We start from the raw sequence: 21,992 nt of genomic DNA, 5'->3' as shown, positions 1-21,992 counted from the left end.
AACAGACGGAAAAGAAAATGAGAACAAGAATGACAAAAGAAGAAATAAGAAAGAAAATGGAAAAGTTCCTCAAAAGTGGAAAGTATAAGATGAAAGTTGGACGTCTTATCTTCTGGGATTTTGGTGGACAATATGTTTATCTAACAACACATCAGACCTTCATGACGTTCCGGGCATTGTTTCTTGTAGTATTTGATGGGAGCAAAGATTTGCATGAACAGGTCCCTGATGTGATGTGTTTTCCAGGGCAGCACATGACGCCAACGCCAGCAGGTAATGTGCATGTTATTTACACTCAGATAATGCAAACAGGATACATTTCTATAACAGCAAGGTGATAATTCAAAAAAACAATTGAAATTGTCTAAATATTTAAGCCACTCTAAATGTTTACGTAACTTGTTTACATTGCCACTTTGAGCTTGTTACAAACTACAATATTAACCTCAATATGTCTCACATTTTGAAACATTGATATGAGGTAAGACAATAATATTTATCAAAGATACCAGGTTTGAATTTTTGTACGTCGGAAAGTGCTTTAGATTTTTGAATGAGTAAATTCTTACAAAAAAGGAGCTGATGATGTTATCATAAGCATGAACAGAGTGTTGCATTTATTGACAGACAACATTATATTTTTGCGGTCATATATTGGTATGAAGTTGGCGTCGTTGTCGTCGTCGGAAGACATATTGGTTTTTGCACAATAACTTAAGTTTAAGAAATGGATCTCTATGAAATATTACCATAAGGTTCAATACCACAAAAGGAAGGTTGGGTTTGATTTTGGGGGTTATGGTACCAACATTTAAGGAAATAGGGGCCAAAAATAAGCATTTTTGTAACTTCCAGACAATAACTTGTGTGTTAGTGTATGGATCTCTCTGACATTGTACCACAAGGTTCCATATCACAAAGGAAATGCTGGGATTGATGTTGAAGGTAATTGCCTCAAAATTTTTGGAATTAGCGGCCAAAAAGGGTAAAAAAAACATGCATTTTTCTAGTTTCAGGACAACAACTTTTGTGTAAATGTATGAATCTTTCTGAAATCATACTACAAGGTTCCATATCACAAAGGGAATGCTGGGTTTGAGTTTTGGGGCAGTTGCCCTAAATATTTAGGAATTTGGGACCAAAAAGGACACAAAAAAGCTTTTTTTCTAGTTTCCAGACAATAACTTGTGTTCAAGTGTATGGATCTCTCTGAAATTGTACTGCAAGGTATTATACCACGAAGGGAAGGCTGGGATTGAGTTTGGGGTGATGAATCATAAGGGGTTCAAAAAAGTTGGGGGGGATTTTTTTTTCTGGTTTTTTTTTCTTTATTTTTTTTAATTTTAATTTGTTTATATCTGATATATATATATATAAAAGCAAATAATAATGATATGGCAGGAGATACACACCAAACAAAATACATGTATGTGAATTATTATATTAAGTATTGTGCAATAGCAAGAAATTTTCAATTGCACAGTATTGCGCTATAGCAAGAAATCTTCAATTGCACAGTATTGCACAATAGCAAGAAATCTTCAATTGCACAGTATTGTAGGTGTGATCTGACCTTAACCTCATTTTCATTTCATTGAGTTTTAGTATTTTTGTCGAGCCTTCGACTTGAGTCGAAAAAGCGAGACTAAGCGATCCTACATTCCGTCGGCGTCGTCGGCGGCGGCGGTGTCCACAAATATTCACTCTGTGGTTAGAGTTTTTGAAATTTCTTAAACTATACTGAATTTCTACCAAACTTGGACAGAAGGTTGTTTATGATCATAAGAAAGTATCCAGAAGTAAATTTTGTAAAAAAAAAAATCCATTTTTTCCGTATTTTATTTATAAATGGACTTTGTTTTTCTGCGAGGAAACATTACATTCACTCTGTGGTTAAAGTTTTAAAAATTTTAATAACTTTCATAAACTATCCTTGATTTGTACCAAACTTAGACAGAAGCTTGTTTATGATCATAAGATAGTATCAAGAAGAATATTTTGTAAAAATAAATTTCCACTTTTCCGTATTTTACTTATAAATGGACTTAGTTTTTCTGCGAGGAAACATTACATTCACTCTGTGGTTAAAGTTTTAAAAATTTTAATAACTTTCATAAACTATCCTTGATTTGTACCAAACTTAGACAGAAGCTTGTTTATGATCATAAGATAGTATCAAGAAGAATATTTTGTAAAAATAAATTTCCACTTTTCCGTATTTTACTTATAAATGGACTTAGTTTTTTTGCCAGAAACAAAACATTCACTCTGTGGTTTAAGTTTTTAAAATTTTTATAATTTTTTTTATAATGTTCTTAAACTATCCTCGATTTCTACCAAACTTAGACAGAAGCTTGTTTCTGATCATAAGATATTATTCAGAAGTAATTTTTGTAAAACAAAATTCACTTTTTCCGTATTTTACTTATCAATGGACTTAGTTTTTCTTCTAGTTAACATTACATACAGTCTGCAGTTAAAGTTTATACAACATTTATTAGATTCATAAACTATCCTGGATTGTTTTACCAAACTTGGAATCTTCTTTCAATCAAAAGACAGTATCGAGAGGGAAATTTTTATTGATGTTTTTCCTCATTTTGTTGAGTCTGCGATTAACAGCAAAAGTAGGCTAGACACTGGGTTCCTCGGAACCCTCACGAATTTTTCTAATACTATATGTAATAGGTCAACTATATTTGGTGTATGGTAATATTTTATGATGTACATGTCAGTCTCCATGTATCATCTGACCTTGACCTTATTGTCATGGATCATTTATCAATGTTTAGTTTTCATGGTTAAATTTGTTTGTTAGATACTATAAGCAATAGTTCGACTATATTTAAATTTGGTCATTAATTTGTATTCCATCTGCTTCCTTTGTTTAATATTCACTTAGACCAAGGTGAGAGACACAGGCTCTTTAGAACCTCTAGTTTATACTTTTTTTATGACAGATTCTGATTTTATTTTGTAGTATTCTTGCAATATTGGGTCAATTCCATCCTGACCTATTGTAAGGTTGTATATGCAGGCATTCCAAAAATCTTGTTTGTTGCCACTCACAAGGACAAAGTACCAATGGTGAGTGATCTTATGTTAGAAATATAGTAGTAAGTCATTGCCATTTGAAACACTTGAATAATGTGTAAAAACTGCTTACATAATGATAATATGCCCATATGTCTTAACTTGACCAAACTTCGTATAAAGCTACACTTTCGAAAGAACAAGATCCTAATTGATTTGTGGGTAATAGAATATTAAGATCAGATTACAGGGCCTATAACTAGAGTAGAATATATGAAGAAACACTTATAGATAAGAAAATGATATTGGTTAGCATTTGTATTAATATTCAATTTGATATATCTCATTGTCATGGAGATTCTTTACCGTGTCACTCTCGGTCATGGTCTATTGAGTTTAAACAGTTGCTCAGTTTAAATGTTAAAGTTTGTATTTTCTTTTTAAGTCAGTTTTATTTCAACAAATATGTTGACAATATGAAAGTTTAGAATTTAGTGGTACTGCACCAGATGCACATCTTAACAATAAATGTCTCTTCAGTGATGTTAGAGGCCAAACTATTTGAAATTCCAAAACGTAATACAAATGTTGATGAGTTTGTGAAATTAAAGATTGTGACAGGGAATGCATGAGGACGGACGATTCATGATTTGTTTTAAAATGAGTACAATTTTTATCAACAAAAAACGGAAATTAAACAATATCTTTATGTTCATGCAAATACCCTCTTGACCTGTTTTAGATTTATTGCCGACTTATTAATTGTGTCTTATTTTGTTTACTTGTGTTTCTTTACTAGGTAGGTAAAATGAATTACAAAACAAAAATATCAATAGCAAGTTTTTCTTTCAAAATACCCTTTTCATTTTATTTCCCTTGGAATGTAAGATTTAACAACTGATGACAGTTTCTGTCTGTTATCTTTGAAAGTATAAGATCTAGGTTAAAAGTGTAAAATTGACCTTTGAGAGAAGATGTATGTCACTTGAAAATTTCAGATAAATCTAATTGTAGAACGCGTTATGAATGATGGTGATATCAACTTAGCAGTCCTGTTGGATTTTAAGAAAGCTTTTGATGTAGTACTAGTAGATCATGATATTCTCTGTAAAAAAATTGAAATTTATGGATTTAATAATACTGCTGTTTCTTTTTTAAAATCATATTTGAATGAAAGAACTCAAGAAGTACAAATTGGTAATGCTCATTCTGAAAAAAATTATATCAAGTATGGTGTCCCCCAAGGCTCCATATTAGACCCCCTTCTGTTTATATTATACATAAACGACCTTCATTTTTATATGAAAAATTGTTTCACTGTTATATGCAGATGATTCAACTTTACATCTGTCTGGTAATTGTTATCAAACTCTACACTCAAAGGTACAAAAAGATTTACATGGTGTTGAGGAATGGTGCAATGATGACAATATGTTCATCAATAAAAATAAAACAAAATATATGATTATTGGAACGAAGCAAAGAGCAAAGCCACATTACAATGAGAGTTGATTAACTATTAAAAATCAAGTGATACAATCTTCCACATGCGAAAGTCTTTTAGGCATTAAAATTGACCCTTCCCTCACATGGACAAACCAAATTGATGTGATGTGCTCAAAAATATCCTCTAGACTATATCTACTATTAAAGATTAAAACATTTCTAAATCTAAAATGCAGAAAAATATTCTATAATGGTTTTATCTTGCCACCAATTGATTATTGTTGTTTAGTGTGGATTAGTTGTAGCAGTGAGGATTTAAAAAGGATATTAAAATTACAAAAGAGAGCAGCTAGATTAGTACTAGAAACCGACCCTTTCGCTCCTTCTTCGCCCTTATTCAAACACTTAAACTGGTTGACAGTTGAACACAGAATAAAATATCACAAGTTTGTGATGACATTTAAGTGCATTAAAAATGATGCCCCATCATATCTAACTGACAAGTATAATTATGTTTCAGACAGAAATACATACCCCTTGAGAAATGCTGTTCAAGGAAACATCATACTCACTAAACCAAAAACAGAATTGTTCAAAAAAAATGTTATGTATTCTAGACCGTTCATGTGGAATACTTTGCCAATACCGTGAAGAAATATTACAAATGTTAATTCTTTCAAATACAACATTTATAACAGATCATTTATTGGAATCAACCTAGCTGTATAAATACTAATAAAAACTAATTATGTCATCATGTTTATTTTTTCATCACATTTTATCAAGTTGTATTGAACATATTTATCATACTTGACTTTTTATACTAATGTATGCAATGTATATGTTTGCATTTTGTTCGCTTTTTCATGATGAGGACCTCAGGGAAGATTAGCTTATTGTGTAATTAAGGCAACAGTAGTATACCGCTTTTCAAACTCATAAATCCATGGACAAAAAACAAAATCGGGGTAACAAACTAAAACTGAGGGAAACACATAAAAATAAGAGGAGAATAACGACACAACACTACAATGTAACACAAACAGAAACGGACCAAGCATCAGACAAAATCCCACGAGAATAACAAATATAACATCAAAACCAAATACAAGAATTTGGGATAGACAAGTACCGTGACACATCTTATCGCAATGTCAATTTACACTCAAAAATAAGAGTAAACAAACGACGCAACGTTAAATTGTAACACACACAGAAGTGAACTATAATATAACAATGGCCATATTCCTGACTTGGTACAGGACATTTTTAAAGGAAAAAATGGTGGGTTGAACCTGGTTTTGTGACATGCCAAACCTCGCACTTTAATGGCAATGTTAAATATAACATTGAAATGACAACATAATATTACAGGACTACAATACAAATAAATAGGAGTACGTATTAGACAAAGAACTCTATTAAAATAAAGTATTGTTGTTGTTGTTGTTATTCCACCATTGAAGATGCATTTACATCACCAGGTGAGCGATACAGTATCTTTACAGTGTATTAATCTGTCAACTTTTTATGTTTAACAGGAGAATATTGAGACCAGACGTGAAGAGCTTTACAGAGGAATTGAGGAGTTGTTTAAAGACCACGAGGGAAAACATCATCTGGTCCTTAGACCTCTAATATTTGTCAATGCCAAAGATCAAGCCGACCCAGAAATAGAAGTTCTGAAGAAAACAATAACAGAACTTACATTCGACCACCCATGCTGGGGTGAAAGAATGCCCAATGCTTGTGTTCCACTAGAGCTAGAGATCGCTGAACTAGTGGCAGAAGGAAAACAAATAATGTCATTGGCTGAAGTTAAAGAATTAAATGCTATCAGCGAGGTGTCTGTCCTGTCCCCTGAGCAGTTGGCTGATTTCCTACATTTTCATCATTCCCTGGGGAAGATTGTTTATTTCGATACCCCCCAGCTGAGAGATAATGTAATGATCAACCCTCTTCTTATGGTGGAAGTTATGAGATCTTTTATCACAGGTGTGTGTATTTTCATTGTGTAGAGAATATAAATATTGCATGTAAAAATGTTCCAATATCCAAAAAGAGTTTACCTACCTTTTATTAGAGCGTGACAGACTGTTTGATAATATCTTATACTAATATTTATGTTGGTATGTGAGAACTTTTATGTAATATGATTAGTAAAATGATTAATCTTTTTTTATCCACATTGTTAAAAATTGTGAAATGCATGCAATTTTTTAACAGATTTCTGAATGAAAATGTTGTTTTTTAATTGGTAATGTACGGCAGGAGGCAACCGAGGAGTTTACTTAGATACTTAGATCAGATTTGAATTGTGTGGCGTCACTTTTATTATACTAGAGTTATGTCTCTTTAATTTATAAATGGGAAAATTGCTGATTTTTTTTTTCCATTTTCTTACTTAAGTTTGCCTCAACCAGGGACTTTCTATACTAACGGGACTCGTCTTTATTGATTTTAACTGATTACTCAGCCTCCTGCTTAAAGCTACCATCCAACAATAAACTTAGTTCTGATATACAATGCTAGTATATATTTGCGTACTTCACAGTACATTGTAATTGTATAATTATTATTAGTTGTATATATAAAATCTGATTAATGGCGATTTAAGATGACAAAAAATATAAGATTTTGAAAGAATGATGAATTATTTAACTGAGACGTATCGTTTTGAAGCACACCCCAGTTGTGTAAAATGGTTAACATATCACACAAGATGGCAGCCACTGAAAATTCAACGAACAAATTCCTCAAAGTTTAAAGATCAATATTTAAAAGACGAGAAATCTTTTGAAAAACATGAAAAGCAGTTTGCAATGACAAAATGTATAAAATTTCATAAAAACGATTTTTTTGTTAAACTTGAATATATAGTTTATTTGTATTCATGTAAAATACTTCGTAAATGTGAAATGATTTGCTATAAAGTCAAGTGACATCAGCTACAGCCGAGATCAGTCTGATAATGTGTATAGATATCGTTATAAGTGACTAGTCCGGTTAGTATAGAAAGTCCCTGCCTCAACCAAACTTTATGAATTCTATACAAAATGCTTATTACCACTAAACAAAAATCAAGTTTGAATTTTGGTGCCTTCCCTTTTACCATTCTAGAGTTATACTTCTTAGAAATGGAAGCATGCAGAATTTTTCGTTTCTGTTCTCTTTCTTAAGTTTACTTCATCAAAATTTTATGAAACTTAAATATAATATATTTTTTTTCAATTTAAACTGAAACTGATATTTATTTAGTATTAAGGTATCGGTATGACTATAGAACTACATGGTTTCAAAATATAAGATATATTTGAACAATGCTAAAAAACTTTGAGAATGCAAGTAGTTCTATCTCGTTATGAGTTGATTTCCAACACAATTATGTTTTAAGAAAACAATGTGTAGTTTTTATATATTTAAACTGAAACTCTTATACTAGGCTTTTTATAGAAGGTGAATGTAGACATGCTTAGTGTGACATTCAGTTTCACTAAACTAACATATATTATTGTTTAGGGACCAGCTGATGCACCCCTAGGGTTACGAGATTTTTTCGATGTGTTGGTGGCCTTTGACTGCTTTCTGCATTTTGGTCAGGTAGTTGTCTCTTAAGGGCATTCCATGTTTGTATTTTCAATTTTGTTGCAGGATCAATGCATTTTGACCACAAATGAAACACAATTGCAAAATGGTATAAGTGCCCATATTGATGCCTAGTGTTAAAAATTATTCATTGGTTCCCATTTTTGAAATATTTGTCAAAAGATACAACAAGTTTTATACACAGATTTAAATGAAACTTGTATTTTAATGGAAGATATCCTGGATTAATCAATTGTCTGAAAGTCTGCAGACATTTATTCTTCATAATCATGAAATATCAACTATTAATACTTAGTTCTCCCATCATGTTGTATCTGTGTCACTTTCTATTTATATAAGGGAACAAATTTCATCCAGAAATGTGAGACCTCACCAATAGAGCAGAAATTCCTGCTAAATTAAACCAATAGTTCCAAACGGTGAAGTTGAAAGTAATTTTTACGGACACCATCACGAGTTGGTTGACTGTTATGAAAGAGGGACGAAAGATACCAAAGGGACAGTCAAACTCATAAATCTAAAACAAACTGACAACGCCATGGCTAAAAATGAAAAAGACAAACAGAAAAACAATAGTACACATGACACAACATAGAAAACTAAAGAATAAACAACACGAACCCCACCAAAAACTAGGGGTGATCTCAGGTGCTCCAGAAGGGTAAGCTGATCCTGCTCCACATGTGGCACCTGTCGTGTTGCTTATGTGATTACAAATCCGGTAAATAGTCTAATTAAATATTCGTTTCACAGATGATAACGGATTATGTCGTATTTATGGCAACGTCAGTTTATGAGTATGAATGTCCCTCTGTAATATTTTGCCCCTATTTTATAATATCATATTTGTCTGTTTGTCTTTTTCTTTTTTAGCCATGGCATTTTCAGTTTATGAGTTTAAATATCCCTCTGGTATATTTTGTCTGTCTTTTTTCTATTTTATAAATATCATATTTCATGAATTTGTCAAGGAAAAAAAAACACATTCAGTGTGTTTAACATAGTTGTCTTCTTTATATATACGATCACAGCTTGGGAACTTACCTCAAAATTAATAAATTACCCACCGAAAAGGATCACAGCTTGGGAACTTACCTCAAAACTAATAAAACATGTAGAAACCATGCAAACATTTGAAAACTTGCAGTTTTCCCACAGCACATGCAAGCCTTGTTTCAGATTATTTTCTTCCAAATGGTAAATAATTCAACTTTGATCATCAAATCCTGACATAAAAGACATTCAATTTAAATATTAGAATAATTTGTTTTTTTCCAGTGATGATCTAAGTGAGCGATACCAATTGTTTGATCATTTAGCTTTTATAGACCGGTATTACCTCATAATATAAACTATATATTAAGTCTGATAACATCTTCTTTATTTCATATTTATAGATGTTGCATTTTGGCCCAAAGAAAATAAAACAAGGAAAACCTTTCAAAAGATGTCTGAAAATGGAATGATACAAAAAGTAGACCTCTACCAGATTTGGGAACAAGAAGAATTCCGTCAGATTTTAACATTTAAAGAGTACATATTTGATATGCTAATACATCTAGATATCGTATCCGAACAACGGAGATATGATACAAAAACAGGAAGTCGTCTACCAATAGAAAACTTCTTTGTACCCTGTATGCTTACCCAAAGAAATGATACAGATTTCTTGAAACAAGAATGTACACCAGAGAGGACACTAAGTTTGGCCTTTGTTTTCAAAGGAACCATCATACCTCCAGCCTTACCAAACCGTCTAATATGTGCATGTCTGAGTATGTGGACATTAAAAGAATACCAAGGACGGAAACTTATGTTTTCTGGGTTTGTTGGGTTATCATTTGATAAAGAGCATGATATTGTTGTCTGTGTAGAAGGAAATAAGATCTTACTGCACCTTGTCCACAAGCGCTCCAAGGGCCTGATAATACCTGATATAGCCACCAGTGTCCGGGATTGTTTGTTTGTCACTTTGGAGAGAATATCTGAATTTTATCAGTCAACTATCCATTGTAAAGCCAACAACAAGTTACCATTCCACACTGAGTATTCCTGCTCAAAATTAAACTGTTTTACTCCAGAAGAATATATGGTTGTAGATACAGAGGAATTTCTTTGCGAACATGGTGAAAACATTAAACACAACTGGAGAGTTTGGAATCAGAAACTGGTATGTACTTTAATTATTTTCATATTGAATATTTTCTTATGATGCATAAAAGACAGATATTTATGAACATGATATAGTTGGTTTGTTTCTTTATAAAGAAATAAATAAAAAAAAACAAATACAAAAATACGGAACTCTAAGGAAAATTCGGAATGGAAAGTCCCCTATCAAATCGCAAAATTTAAAGCTGAAACATAAAAGAAAAAAAATACAAGGACAATTTTATTCATCAGTATGATAACAATCATTTTTTTTTTCAACTCTAGCTTTCCATCTAATATTTTTCGTAACTTTTTGGAGTATAATTAACAGCAATGCCAGTGTAGCAATTATTTGATAAAACCCCTAATCAATGTGCTGCAATTCACAGACACAGTGTAATGAATAGTATACATTAGGCGCAGACATTTTTTTTGAGTAGAATGATGTTTAAATCTCGAAAATTCATTTACAACTTACAAACTGAAGTAAAAAACACAAAACTGAGAGAATCTTTCGAACTACAAAAAGAGACCAGTTGCTATGCATGATGATGTTCTTTTCTTGTGCCTGCTTCAACCACTATGCAAATTTACACTTACTCAAAATGTCATAATAGGTAGGACAACACGATCAGTGTATTAAAAGGTCGCACAACAAACCATACAATCCCTCCAAAAAAGTCAGATAAAGGTATTTGTGGTAGTCTCATTGGTGTAACTTTGTAATTCCAAATATTATGATTAATATGAAAACAAGAAGATGTTGTATGATTGCCAATGAGGAAGCTCTCCACCAGAGATCAATTGACAAAGTCGTAATGCTAGGTCGTGGTATGGCTTTCACTAATCAGAAAAAGACATACCATATATTCAACTATAAAGGGCCCTGAAAAGACAGATGTAAATCATTTCTAGTCTAACATTATAATAACATATAACTTAGAAGCAGATTTCTTGGTTTCTTGGTATGTTAGCCGGATAACGTTAGCTACGAATACTTGTAGGATAAAAAAAAGTTTTTTTTTCCTTATAGGAACAAATGCAGTGTGATCCTAGTTGTCCAGGTAAATGTATCGACTATTTCTTTTTCGGTTAAAAGATCTCAAAAATATCATAATTCCTTCTCAAGTTAAATATGTTTCTTAGGAGTATATGTCATTTCCATTTAAGTTATATTGTGAGCAGATAACATAAATACAAAACATTAGTAAGATTCACAATAATCCAGTTCTAAACATTTGTGGAATTGAAATGTGTATCGGCTAACTTTTTGTTCCATTAGCACAAAAAAATCTCAGCAATTATTCAAGCGTTAATGATGAGACAGCAAGTCAATCTTTTGTAGACGAAACGCACGTCTGGCGTAAATCCCAAAATAATCCTGGTATCTATGATGAATTTATATGCATGATATATATAAGAGTTGACTAGCATATAAACCCTTCCTGTTTTTGTCATGTTTCACTACTCCATGTTAGCTATAGTCTAAAGTTGGTTGGCTTGCTTACCAATATTGTTAGGATGTTTATTCATATGTGTTGCCAATATTGACTAATAGTGTTCTAGTAATGTATCATCACATTTACATAATTATTACTATCTATTATCAATGTTTACTAATATTGACTAATAGTGTTCTAGTAATGTATCATCACATTTACATAATTATTACTATCTTTTTACAATGTTTACGTTTTATACAACTTGTAGGTTTGAGTGAATATTCTTTAGATCAAATTCCAAGTAACCCCGAGTTGCTTCGTCTTTCTGGTACTTGTGAGGAAGACTTGATACATGAATTAGCACTTCGTCTTGGAATGGAAGAGATAGATTGGAGAGATATTGTCAAGAATTACACAGGAAATACACAGATGGTCAAGTTTTTGACACTTATTCACTTGAAAGAGAATTATTCAATATGTTTTGGAGATCTAGATAAAAGTTTGAAAGAGATGAAATTAACAACACACACATTATGCATGGTAAGCTATATAGAGATAAAGTGTTTTTTGCATTTGCAGATCTCCCTTTCAATAATGGTCACTTCGAAGTAAATTAGCTACGATTTTGAAAACATCAAATCGAAGTTTAAGAGCCGCTTACATCAAAGATATGTACTTAAATTTCACAATTAGATCACTGGAATGCTTACATAAATACAGAAGTGTCAATAATTGATATCTTGTTACATAACTGTTAATAATATTTCATTAAATATGCATCGGGTTTATTTCCCAAGCCTTGCCGACATAGCAGGAGAAATGACCCAGATATATAAGATATGAACATGTGCTATTTGTTTTCTTAATTATTGGATAACTTTTTTTTTAAATAAACAGTCATACTTGACACTATTTATCAAATTATGTAAACATAACAAAATACAACAAATACCTCCATATTATTCGAAAATGGTCCTAAAACAATGGCGATATTATACACATGTTTTTACATCTGTATGATAAAACAATGCTGATGATACGTATTCGTGAATTGAATTGCGGCAATCATTTAAGATACACCGGAAGAATAATATTAAATAGTTACAATACAGTTTTTTACGACTTTATTTTCAGGTCAGGAGAAGAAAACAAGTGAAATCTAGTAAGTAAACTGTATCTTAAGATATTCATGAACTTAAAACGAAATCTAGTATTTTTGTTTTACTGTACTGTCAACAGAAATGATGCTTAACAGTGACTTTATTAACCCATGGTCAAACTTAGTGTGGGCTAGGCTATAGTGCTGTGTCCGTTTATTCATTCTTCTTATTAACTAATGTCTTTCATTCAGTTTACAATCATAGAAACTGCATATATTGTCAAGTAATGCACATATTCTCATAGAAATAAAGTCGACAGAAGCATAAACATGAATTGTGTTTGTTAATTGTTGTGTTTAGGAAAAAACACAAACAGGGTTGATATTGAAAGTGATGTTTTGTCAATTAATGGGCATTTTTTTCTTATAATCACTTTGTCATTATTTTTTACTCTTACTAGACCAATGACTTGGCTAGTGATCATATATGCCCCTTTGATTTCTTGTCATTCACTGAGATAACACATTGTAGTGTGCACTTGTAAGTGTGTTTGTGAAGAAAGTAAATTTTCAGAGACTGTTTACAAGGGAAGTAAGATGACTAAAAAGGACCTAGAAAAATCCTTGAAAGGTCCGTTTTGCCTGAGGGAACTTTATTTCTGTAATAATTTCTAAACATATCAACAAATACTTGTAATAGAAAAAACGTTTGATTTGAATCATGCCAGCTAAAAAGTTAACTGAGCTGATAATAATTGTGTATTCTGTGATAAGCATTTTACAACCAGCACTTTCAGAAAGAGGGGCTACAGATACCAGAGGGACATTCAAACTCATCGGTCGAAAATAAACTGACAATGTCGGGGCTAAAAAAGACAAGGACAAACAGAAACACAATAGTATACAAAACAAAACACAGAAAACTAAACATTCTAAAGACTAAGCCACATGAACACTACCTACCATTGTGTGTGATCTAAGGTGCGCCAGAAGGGTACGCAGAACCTGTTCCTCATGAGGCACCAATCGTGTTGTTCATGTCAGCTAAATCCAGTCCTAGATAATATAATGATTGTTTAAAACATCATTTGCAGGAAAAGATTTTTTCTGGATTTTTGGCAGTGTGAGTAACGGCCTGATTGAATAGTGGTTAATGTATAATTTGCAAAACGTTTGGATGCGAATACAAGAAAAACATATGTTCAGAATCGAGTCAATAAACATGGTGAATAACATTTGACATTAAAAGTTGATCGATATTCAGAAAATCTTGTCATTTAAATAAAGCAAGGACAAGGTGTTGAAAAAGTTCCTTTTAGACTAATGTCCATGAGTCCATGTAAAATTATTCACTTACATGTATTATTTAAATATAAATTCTCTTATAGGAATTCCAGACGATATATTAGATTGTATCCCTACAGATGAAATTTTAGACAAGCTAGCACCACAGATTGGAAAAATGGTTTTTCAACTTGGAACAGAACTCGGATTGTCCATAGCGGATTTAGAAAACATCGACAAATGTAGTCCCGATTTGACAGCCCAAAATAAGGAAGTGTTATTTACTTGGAGAAAAGACAGATCAGTAAAGCCTACAATACGGGTCATTACACAAGCTTTAGTTAATATAAGAAAAGGTGTACGTTGTTTAGAGGAGGTTGTGAGGAACGTAGATGCAAAAACATTAAGAGCTGTGGAAATAGTTACAGGTAATAATATGCTGCGACGGAAAACAGGCATGGAAACTTTTCAGTAGCTTTTTATTTACGGAATAGGTAGCATTCGTAAATGAATTTTAATCTGAGATTTGATTATTCTGATATGTTCAGTCTCCCTGAAAAGTTTCAGCCATATCCACTGCGGTTGATTCAGTTATGTTAAAACAATTCACTTGCTGTCAACTCAGTAGCTTGTCAGACAATTTGTATACAGGTGGCATCTGGAATCGATCTAGGAATCTTTTTAAAACTATTTGTATATATTTGCTTCTAGTTGTTAAGGTTTTTTTTGTTTTGAATTTAATTTCTTTGAAATGGTATAGTAGTTTTGGTAAACTATTCTTGTGAAGTAATGCACTCCATTTTTTTCATTTGTTATGACCTGCGTTTCCTTTGTTAAGTCTAAGTGTATGTCAATTCAATGCAAATATATGTGTCAGAAATTTTTGGCTATTTTAAGTTATATATTTAGAACCAATCTTGAAAATAACCTTTCTTTAACCTGTGACAGTTGTGTAAAAGAAACATATAAAAACCAAATATAAAAGGCACTTTGTCCTTAACTCGTCAGATTGATACCAAATAATCTGTTTCTATGTATGGAGGCATTTGTTTTTTCAGCATTTCAGTGTTTCTGTTGTTCCATTGTTTTCCTCATATAGTTGCTTTTATAATCCATATTTTGTATGCGTGCAATTTCAAAACTTGAATTAAAGTTCAGACTTTTCGTTTGCTTGACAATACATATTTTGAAAAGAAATCAGTACATGCAGTATGCTAACTGAATACAAAATATAATCATTTTGATATTTTCAGTCAACTTACATGCTAACCGAAATTTTGTATTACTACAATTACAGATAAAATCAGAGATAATGCAGACAGAATCATACAGGACATACAAATCAGTCAAATTTTAGACCATATGATGACACATCTGGTGATATCAGCAGACGACAGACTTGATATTGAACATTATCCTCGACATGATGACCAGAACAAAGCATTGCTGGATATTGTTATTAAAAGGAGAGAGCCTGTTTACAGTGTGTTTGTTGATGGATTACGTAATTATGGATACGAAGATATCGCTAATGATTTGAAATGTTTTGCACAGGAAACAAGTACAACATTAATATCTGCTGAAAATAAAGGTATGTCTAAAGGGGTCATGAACACAAGCAACGAATGTTTATACTGAAACATAAAATATTATGGTACCTCTGCGCATGTTAGTGTAACATACAACACATAGTGTATTTGATTTGATAAAAAAGTTCCTCAGATGGGTTTGATTTCTTTTTGGCTTGATACATTTTGAAACAATAGAAAATCAAATTTCACTGCATGATGCGAAAATCAATATCACTGCATATATATGAGAAATATATTGTTCGTCAATAGTTTCCCACATTAAGCTAAACACATCTACACTGCATCAAGAATAAACTTTATATATACAATAGCTGTGTATTAATATATTTGTATTAATGAAACATATGAACTTTCAAACCATCTGTGGATTAATACGTATCAATTAAATAAAATTAAAGTAAATAATGCATTAAAATAGTTATAATGTAAAATTAAAGCCATCTCTGTTAATACACTAAACATCTCTATCCGTATCAACTCGTTTGATAGATAATATAATGTCTAAAATATCCGTTAGTTGCTGACAAAAAAGGCAATAAAAGTTGAAGTTCTTGGTATTACCTGTAATTCTTTATTCAATAGTGATACAGCTTATAGAAAGAAAAAAAATGTTTATTGACGAATGATAATTATGAAGTATTGTTAACTGTGTGTTTGCCCAAATCATGAGCATTATGTTATTTCGGTCTGTGTGTCCGTTCGTTCGTACATCTGTTCATTTGTCTGTACATTTCTCCGTCAGGTCGTCCGTCTCTCGTTCCTGGGTCAAGATTGTGTTTGGTGAAATTGAAATCCAATTAATGTGAAACGAAGTACATGTTCCCGATGATATTATATTTTGTATTTAATTCCAAATTATATTTTTTACCCCAAGTTCACTGTTCACTGAACATAGAAAATAATAATCCAAGTGGAGCATCTGTGTATAATGGACACATACTTGTTCCTCTCTCATATTTTCATGTATTTGAAATAAATTAATAAAACACATTTAAGGCTAACAAATTGTTATTGTTGGTATTTTTCTTTGTATAGAATAATGGAAGTAGATTCTTAATACTAATGGTATCGAAGAGTTGATCATTTTTATAGGCCACTTGTCTAAATATCACATGTTAAGAAAGTAGGTGAGATAAATTCGTTACATAGTGTGCTAGTGTCCTAATACAATATATATGGGGTTAATAAATTCCATATGGGGTTTCGCTCTCACCCCATATGGAATTCACTGACCCCATATATATCGTATAAGGTCACTAGCACACTATGCAACTAATTATATATCCTCCCCATAACTTTGTTGGAGCAGTTTTAGGGTAGGAGCACACGTCTGGATATGAAGTCTGTATAATGATAATTGGGAATTTTAAATCGACCCGTTTCTCATAGATTTTAGTGTGAAGTTGACCATTGTCAATCATTTGTGTCAATATTGAAGAAAAGATTAAGATATGAAGTAGTCCTTCTAATGCCAGTAGTATTCTTAATTTCAACTTCACTGGGATATATCAGATGTAAGTACTGGCTGAAATATGGGTTATTCAGTGATAGGACATCATCAGCATATCTGAAAGTAAAATTAAAGAAATTTGCAAGGTGATTTTCTTTTTGTCTTTTAGAAGATTCAAAATGAATTCTGCTTCATACGAGTACAAAAACTAATTGTCCAGTAAGGGTGCACAATAAGTACCCATTGGAATACCGACTTTCTGTTGAATATTCATTTTCCAAACTCAACAAATATATTGTCGATCAAAAAGTCAAGCATTTTGGTAGTATCATTTTCGGTATATTTTCTGGAAGAATCAGTATGGTTCTTTACAAAAAAAGAATTATTATAACCAAAAACAAGAAATTTGTATCTGCGATTCCAATTTTTATATACAAAAAGCTCTGATTAATGAGATAGCAAAGTCGATCCATCAATTGACCATGGGAAATAGCAGTGAAAAGCGTAGAAAAATGAAAAGTCTTAATGTTGCTACAGAATTTCAGAGATTGTGATTCGAGATTAAGCAGTAGATCTTTAGAATTGTTGAGAATCTACTTAACACCATGGGTAGAATATATCTCATCACAATATGTGTTAAGGCCATATTTTACTGTAGAAGGAATAGTATAATTGGGGTAAATTTTCTGCTTTTTCTTTGATGTTGATACAAAAAGGTAGAACACATTGTGTTTTGTGAAATTTCATCATTCTATCATTCTATAGCACTTAAGAAAATAAAATCTGTCTTTTTATATTTTGTAGGCCTTTCAGTTTGGAATGTTCCATTGTATAAAGTTCGTCTACAAAAGAATTACGTTAATGTTATCACTAATATACAACATGAAAGCATAGTAGATCATCTAATATCAAGAGAGGTAGTGTCAGTTGATGATGGGAAGAAGATAGAATCGGGTAAAACACCACAGGAAAAGAACAGGAATTTGATGGACATGCTGTTGCGTAAAAGTGAACACGGATTCAATGAATTTCTCAAAGCACTTCGAAAAGACTCAATTTATGCAGACCTAGCAGAGCAAATAGAAAAGACAGAAGTTACTAGCACAGATATGGCAACCCTTCATAAATGCTTGAAATAAAATAAATGTAATTTCTTTCAGAAAAAAACAGCTAGGAAAACCATCAGTTAACAATCAATAGAAGGAGATATTGTCAATCCAATGCATCACGATTTGGTCACTTAAAAGATCCACTGAAAATTCAGAAATTATTGCGTGCATTTATTATTGCCTTTTTTAAATGGACAAAAATGCGATATTAATTATAGCGATGTCAGGAGAATCTTTATACCAATATATGTATCAGATATACAAATGTGAGTTCTTATTATTGCAATACTCACGCAGTCGCATTATTCGCATTAATAAAAACCTGGGAAATAGTTTCTGAATTTACAGTATGTGAATGAATCACAATGTAAAAGTGATAACAATCTTATATCTCAAACATATTCCATGTGTGAGTGTCATGCATGGCAAGAAAAAAGCTAAAATATGTACTAACCCCTTTTATGAGAGTTGATTCCTAAACTTCAATCCCAATATCCATTTGACGTGGCTCGGTAATTATACAGCCCGTCATTGTGTTATTGTGCTATGGTAAATTTTTGTATCATCGCTTTCGTTTTTGCCAATATACTTTGTCTATATGCCTTTTTGTTTTTTTTTATAGTGATTTAGACTTTAACACAATGTATACTACTGTATCCTTATTTTTGACAATTTTACCTATTATGTCTATTTGCTTTGTTCACACATTGGGGTCAATATAATGGAATTTTATGCGACTTTCATACAAGTTAGAGGTTTAACTAGCTATAAAGCAGGTTCAATATCCCATTTTCGACATAAGCAAATGTTTGTACAAAATCAGGAATATGAAAGTTGATATCCATTCATGTAGTGTGTTTGATTACGGACTTTTCATTTTGAAAATTTCTCCGAGGTCTGTATTTTGAGATATTTTACTTTTTACCAGTGTTCGTTCCTAAACAAATATGATAATTATAAAACAGTCATAACACGTTTGTTCAAGCAAATATTTTTTAAGTATTTTACTAGAATTATTGATAACCCGAATTGCCACAGTTTATTAAGGCCACAAACGTCTAGGTGAACCAACCTTAGTGTTTTTTATAATACAAAATGTCGTAAACAGATAATTTGCACATGTGATATGTCATAACTTCTGCACTGGTTATACCTGTTAGAACGTAACAAACGCCAGCAGTGGCATCAACCCGTTCATTGTAAAAACTAGTAGAGTATACTTAATTTGTCATGCTGGTGGGTAAACTAGCTGTGTTTAGAAATCAATTAAATTTAAACTTATCAATATTTGTAAAGTTAAATAATACCATTTACATGTCGGACAGAGATCAACTGATAAACTGCTAGATTGAAATTGTTTGCAAATACATGGCTATTATAATTTCTTTCTTTCTGTGATGTGTATACAAGTAGCCATCTATATTTGTAGTTCCCCATTTACAAAGGTTGCATTTCTGTAAATATAAACAGTGTAATTTCTCAGCTTCTTTTACAGCTTTAACTGTACCATTTTTACACTGAAGTTTCGTACGAATGTGTATCCAACATGTCCAAGAATGGAAAGTTCATTAGCACTTTTATTTTTTTCAAAGGTCAAAACGTAAGTCTGTGCAGCATATTTTTAACAATTATATACCTCAAACTTATAAGATTTTAAACTGATACACAAATTATGTACTTTCTCACCCTTCACGTTTGGTCATACTCAGAATTTAGATTGGTCGCTTCTCATGTGTATTTATACTAGTTAAATTCCCAAGGTGTTTATCTTTTAGATGAACTTTAGAGATCATACCAGTAAATTTACAACACAAAAAATATATCAATAGTATATATATCCCCTAGATACAATATATTTTATACGCTATTTTAATAAATTTTGAATAACCTACATAGCTGCAATGAGTTATTACGAGTTTCATTTCATTCGTAACTTTTTATATCAATCACTTAAACCTGTTCAATAATACCTTAATAGTTAATTTAGTTCTAAATTTAAGTCTAATGGATACTAAAGTATGCACATATGAAATAACTAAATCAGAGACCCAATCTTGTCCTTCATGCATTTCTAAATTCTTGACAGTAGCTTGCTACTTTAAATGTAAGCTTGTAAATACAAATGTTTCTTCATCAATAAGGTTTTGAACAAAAATGCAAAGATATGCTCATAATATGTAAATATAGTTATTGCTAAAAAAACAACAATGTTTTTGACATAATGCATCTGTTCTATCATATGAAATTATTTTTCATACATCAGAAACACGGATTTTGAATCCAAATAAATCAGTGATTATTGTTTGATTATATTATATAATCAAATATTTGAAAGTGTTTGAGAACATATATATCACACAACATTTATGGACACCGAATCAAATTGTGTGTCTCTACCAAGTACGGTTATCTTCACCATGTGTTGTTTGTTTGTGTTTAAGCGCAATGCTATACAACTTTCTGTTTGATTTGCCCTTTTAACATTTTTATTATATTCAATTATATTCAATAGAGATTAGATTTTGTGAGGCCCCTCATGGGGGTGTCCGAGTGATCATATAATCACAATTTTTTAAAAAATTTAATCACAGAATCCTTATTTTTTTTTTCTAAACAAGATAATCAAATAATAAAAAATACAGTTCTAGATTATCAAATAATTAAATATTCATAAAATATTTGGTCTGGTAACCAAATACCCAAATAATCACTATAAAAACAGCTGAATAAAGAAATACTCAATAACCCCAGGGTGAGGCTTTTTGTCAGATATGATTTTGCAACAATAATAATAGTTTGATTTCATGCTTCATATTTTTTTCCTTGCACTCAATCACCCCAAATGTGTACTATAAAATCTTATACCAGATTTGTCATTAATTTGCCAGCCTTTTTCAATGCTTATACATTTTGCCTTCAAACAGTTAACTATAAATTAATACAACTGTTTTATTTTAAATATTTAGAAACTTTGTTATTTACAAATTTAATATGATATATGATACAGTTGTGTTTTTGTTGTTGATGTGATTATTGTAGCACTTTATGTGTGTAAGAACAATCTTATATGTGTATATATGTATAATCTGTTTGTGCATTCTACTACCCTTCAAGGTAAAATCAAATGTAAATAAAGGTTCTTGTTCTTATTTATTGTGTCACAAAATGAAAGAAGCATCGACGCAGTGATCATGACAGTCCAACCATAAATAAACACAGAAACTAGTTAAAAGATACAAAAGTCATATTCAAACTCATAAGTCGAAGACAAGCTGAAAATGCCATGGCAAAAATTAAATGCGACCAAAATACAAAGAACAGTTTACAAAATGCAACATAAAAAAATAAATTGAGAAACACATAGACTTAAAAAAACTAGAAGCTGGAAACCCTTTTTCGAAAAATGAAAGGTACATACTTAGAATAGCCCATGTTTATCAGTAGAAACATTCTTTTAAAGATGAATAACACCTGATGTAAATAAATAATCATTTGCAGTGACTAAATATCATTGTCTATTTTTACAAGTCACTAATCAAACAATCGTTCCAGGTAGCACATGTTAACAAGTCACTAATTAAACAATCGTACCAGGTAGCACATGTTTACCAGTCACTAATCAAACAATCGTTCCAGGTAGCACATGTTTACCAGTCACTAATCAAACAATCGTTCCAGGTAGCACATGTTTACCAGTCACTAATCAAACAATCGTTCCAGGTAGCACATGTTTACCAGTCACTAATCAAACAATCGTTCCAGGTAGCACATGTTTACCAG

The 21,992-nt window shown here is 31.6% G+C and overlaps 1 protein-coding gene across 1 annotated transcript; it reads left to right on the top strand.

Moving 5' to 3' along the window:
• The first annotated feature begins 2 nt into the window (after positions 1–2).
• Positions 3–21,361, top strand: LOC134719204 (uncharacterized). Its single transcript, XM_063582213.1, has 10 exons — positions 3–273; positions 2,981–3,087; positions 6,021–6,474; positions 9,483–10,255; positions 11,270–11,300; positions 11,947–12,218; positions 12,813–12,840; positions 14,166–14,489; positions 15,359–15,652; positions 17,908–21,361. The coding sequence occupies exons 1-10, from the start codon at positions 18–20 to the stop codon at positions 18,240–18,242; spliced, it is 2,874 nt and encodes a 957-aa protein (XP_063438283.1). The 5' UTR covers positions 3–17; the 3' UTR covers positions 18,243–21,361.
• Positions 21,362–21,992: the final 631 nt, after the last annotated feature.

Source organism: Mytilus trossulus, chromosome 5 (genome assembly GCF_036588685.1).
Source record: "Mytilus trossulus isolate FHL-02 chromosome 5, PNRI_Mtr1.1.1.hap1, whole genome shotgun sequence".
NCBI lineage: Eukaryota > Metazoa > Mollusca > Bivalvia > Mytilida > Mytilidae > Mytilus > Mytilus trossulus.
Note: the sequence above shows the minus strand (reverse complement) of the source record. Positions and strands in the feature narration are given on the sequence as shown.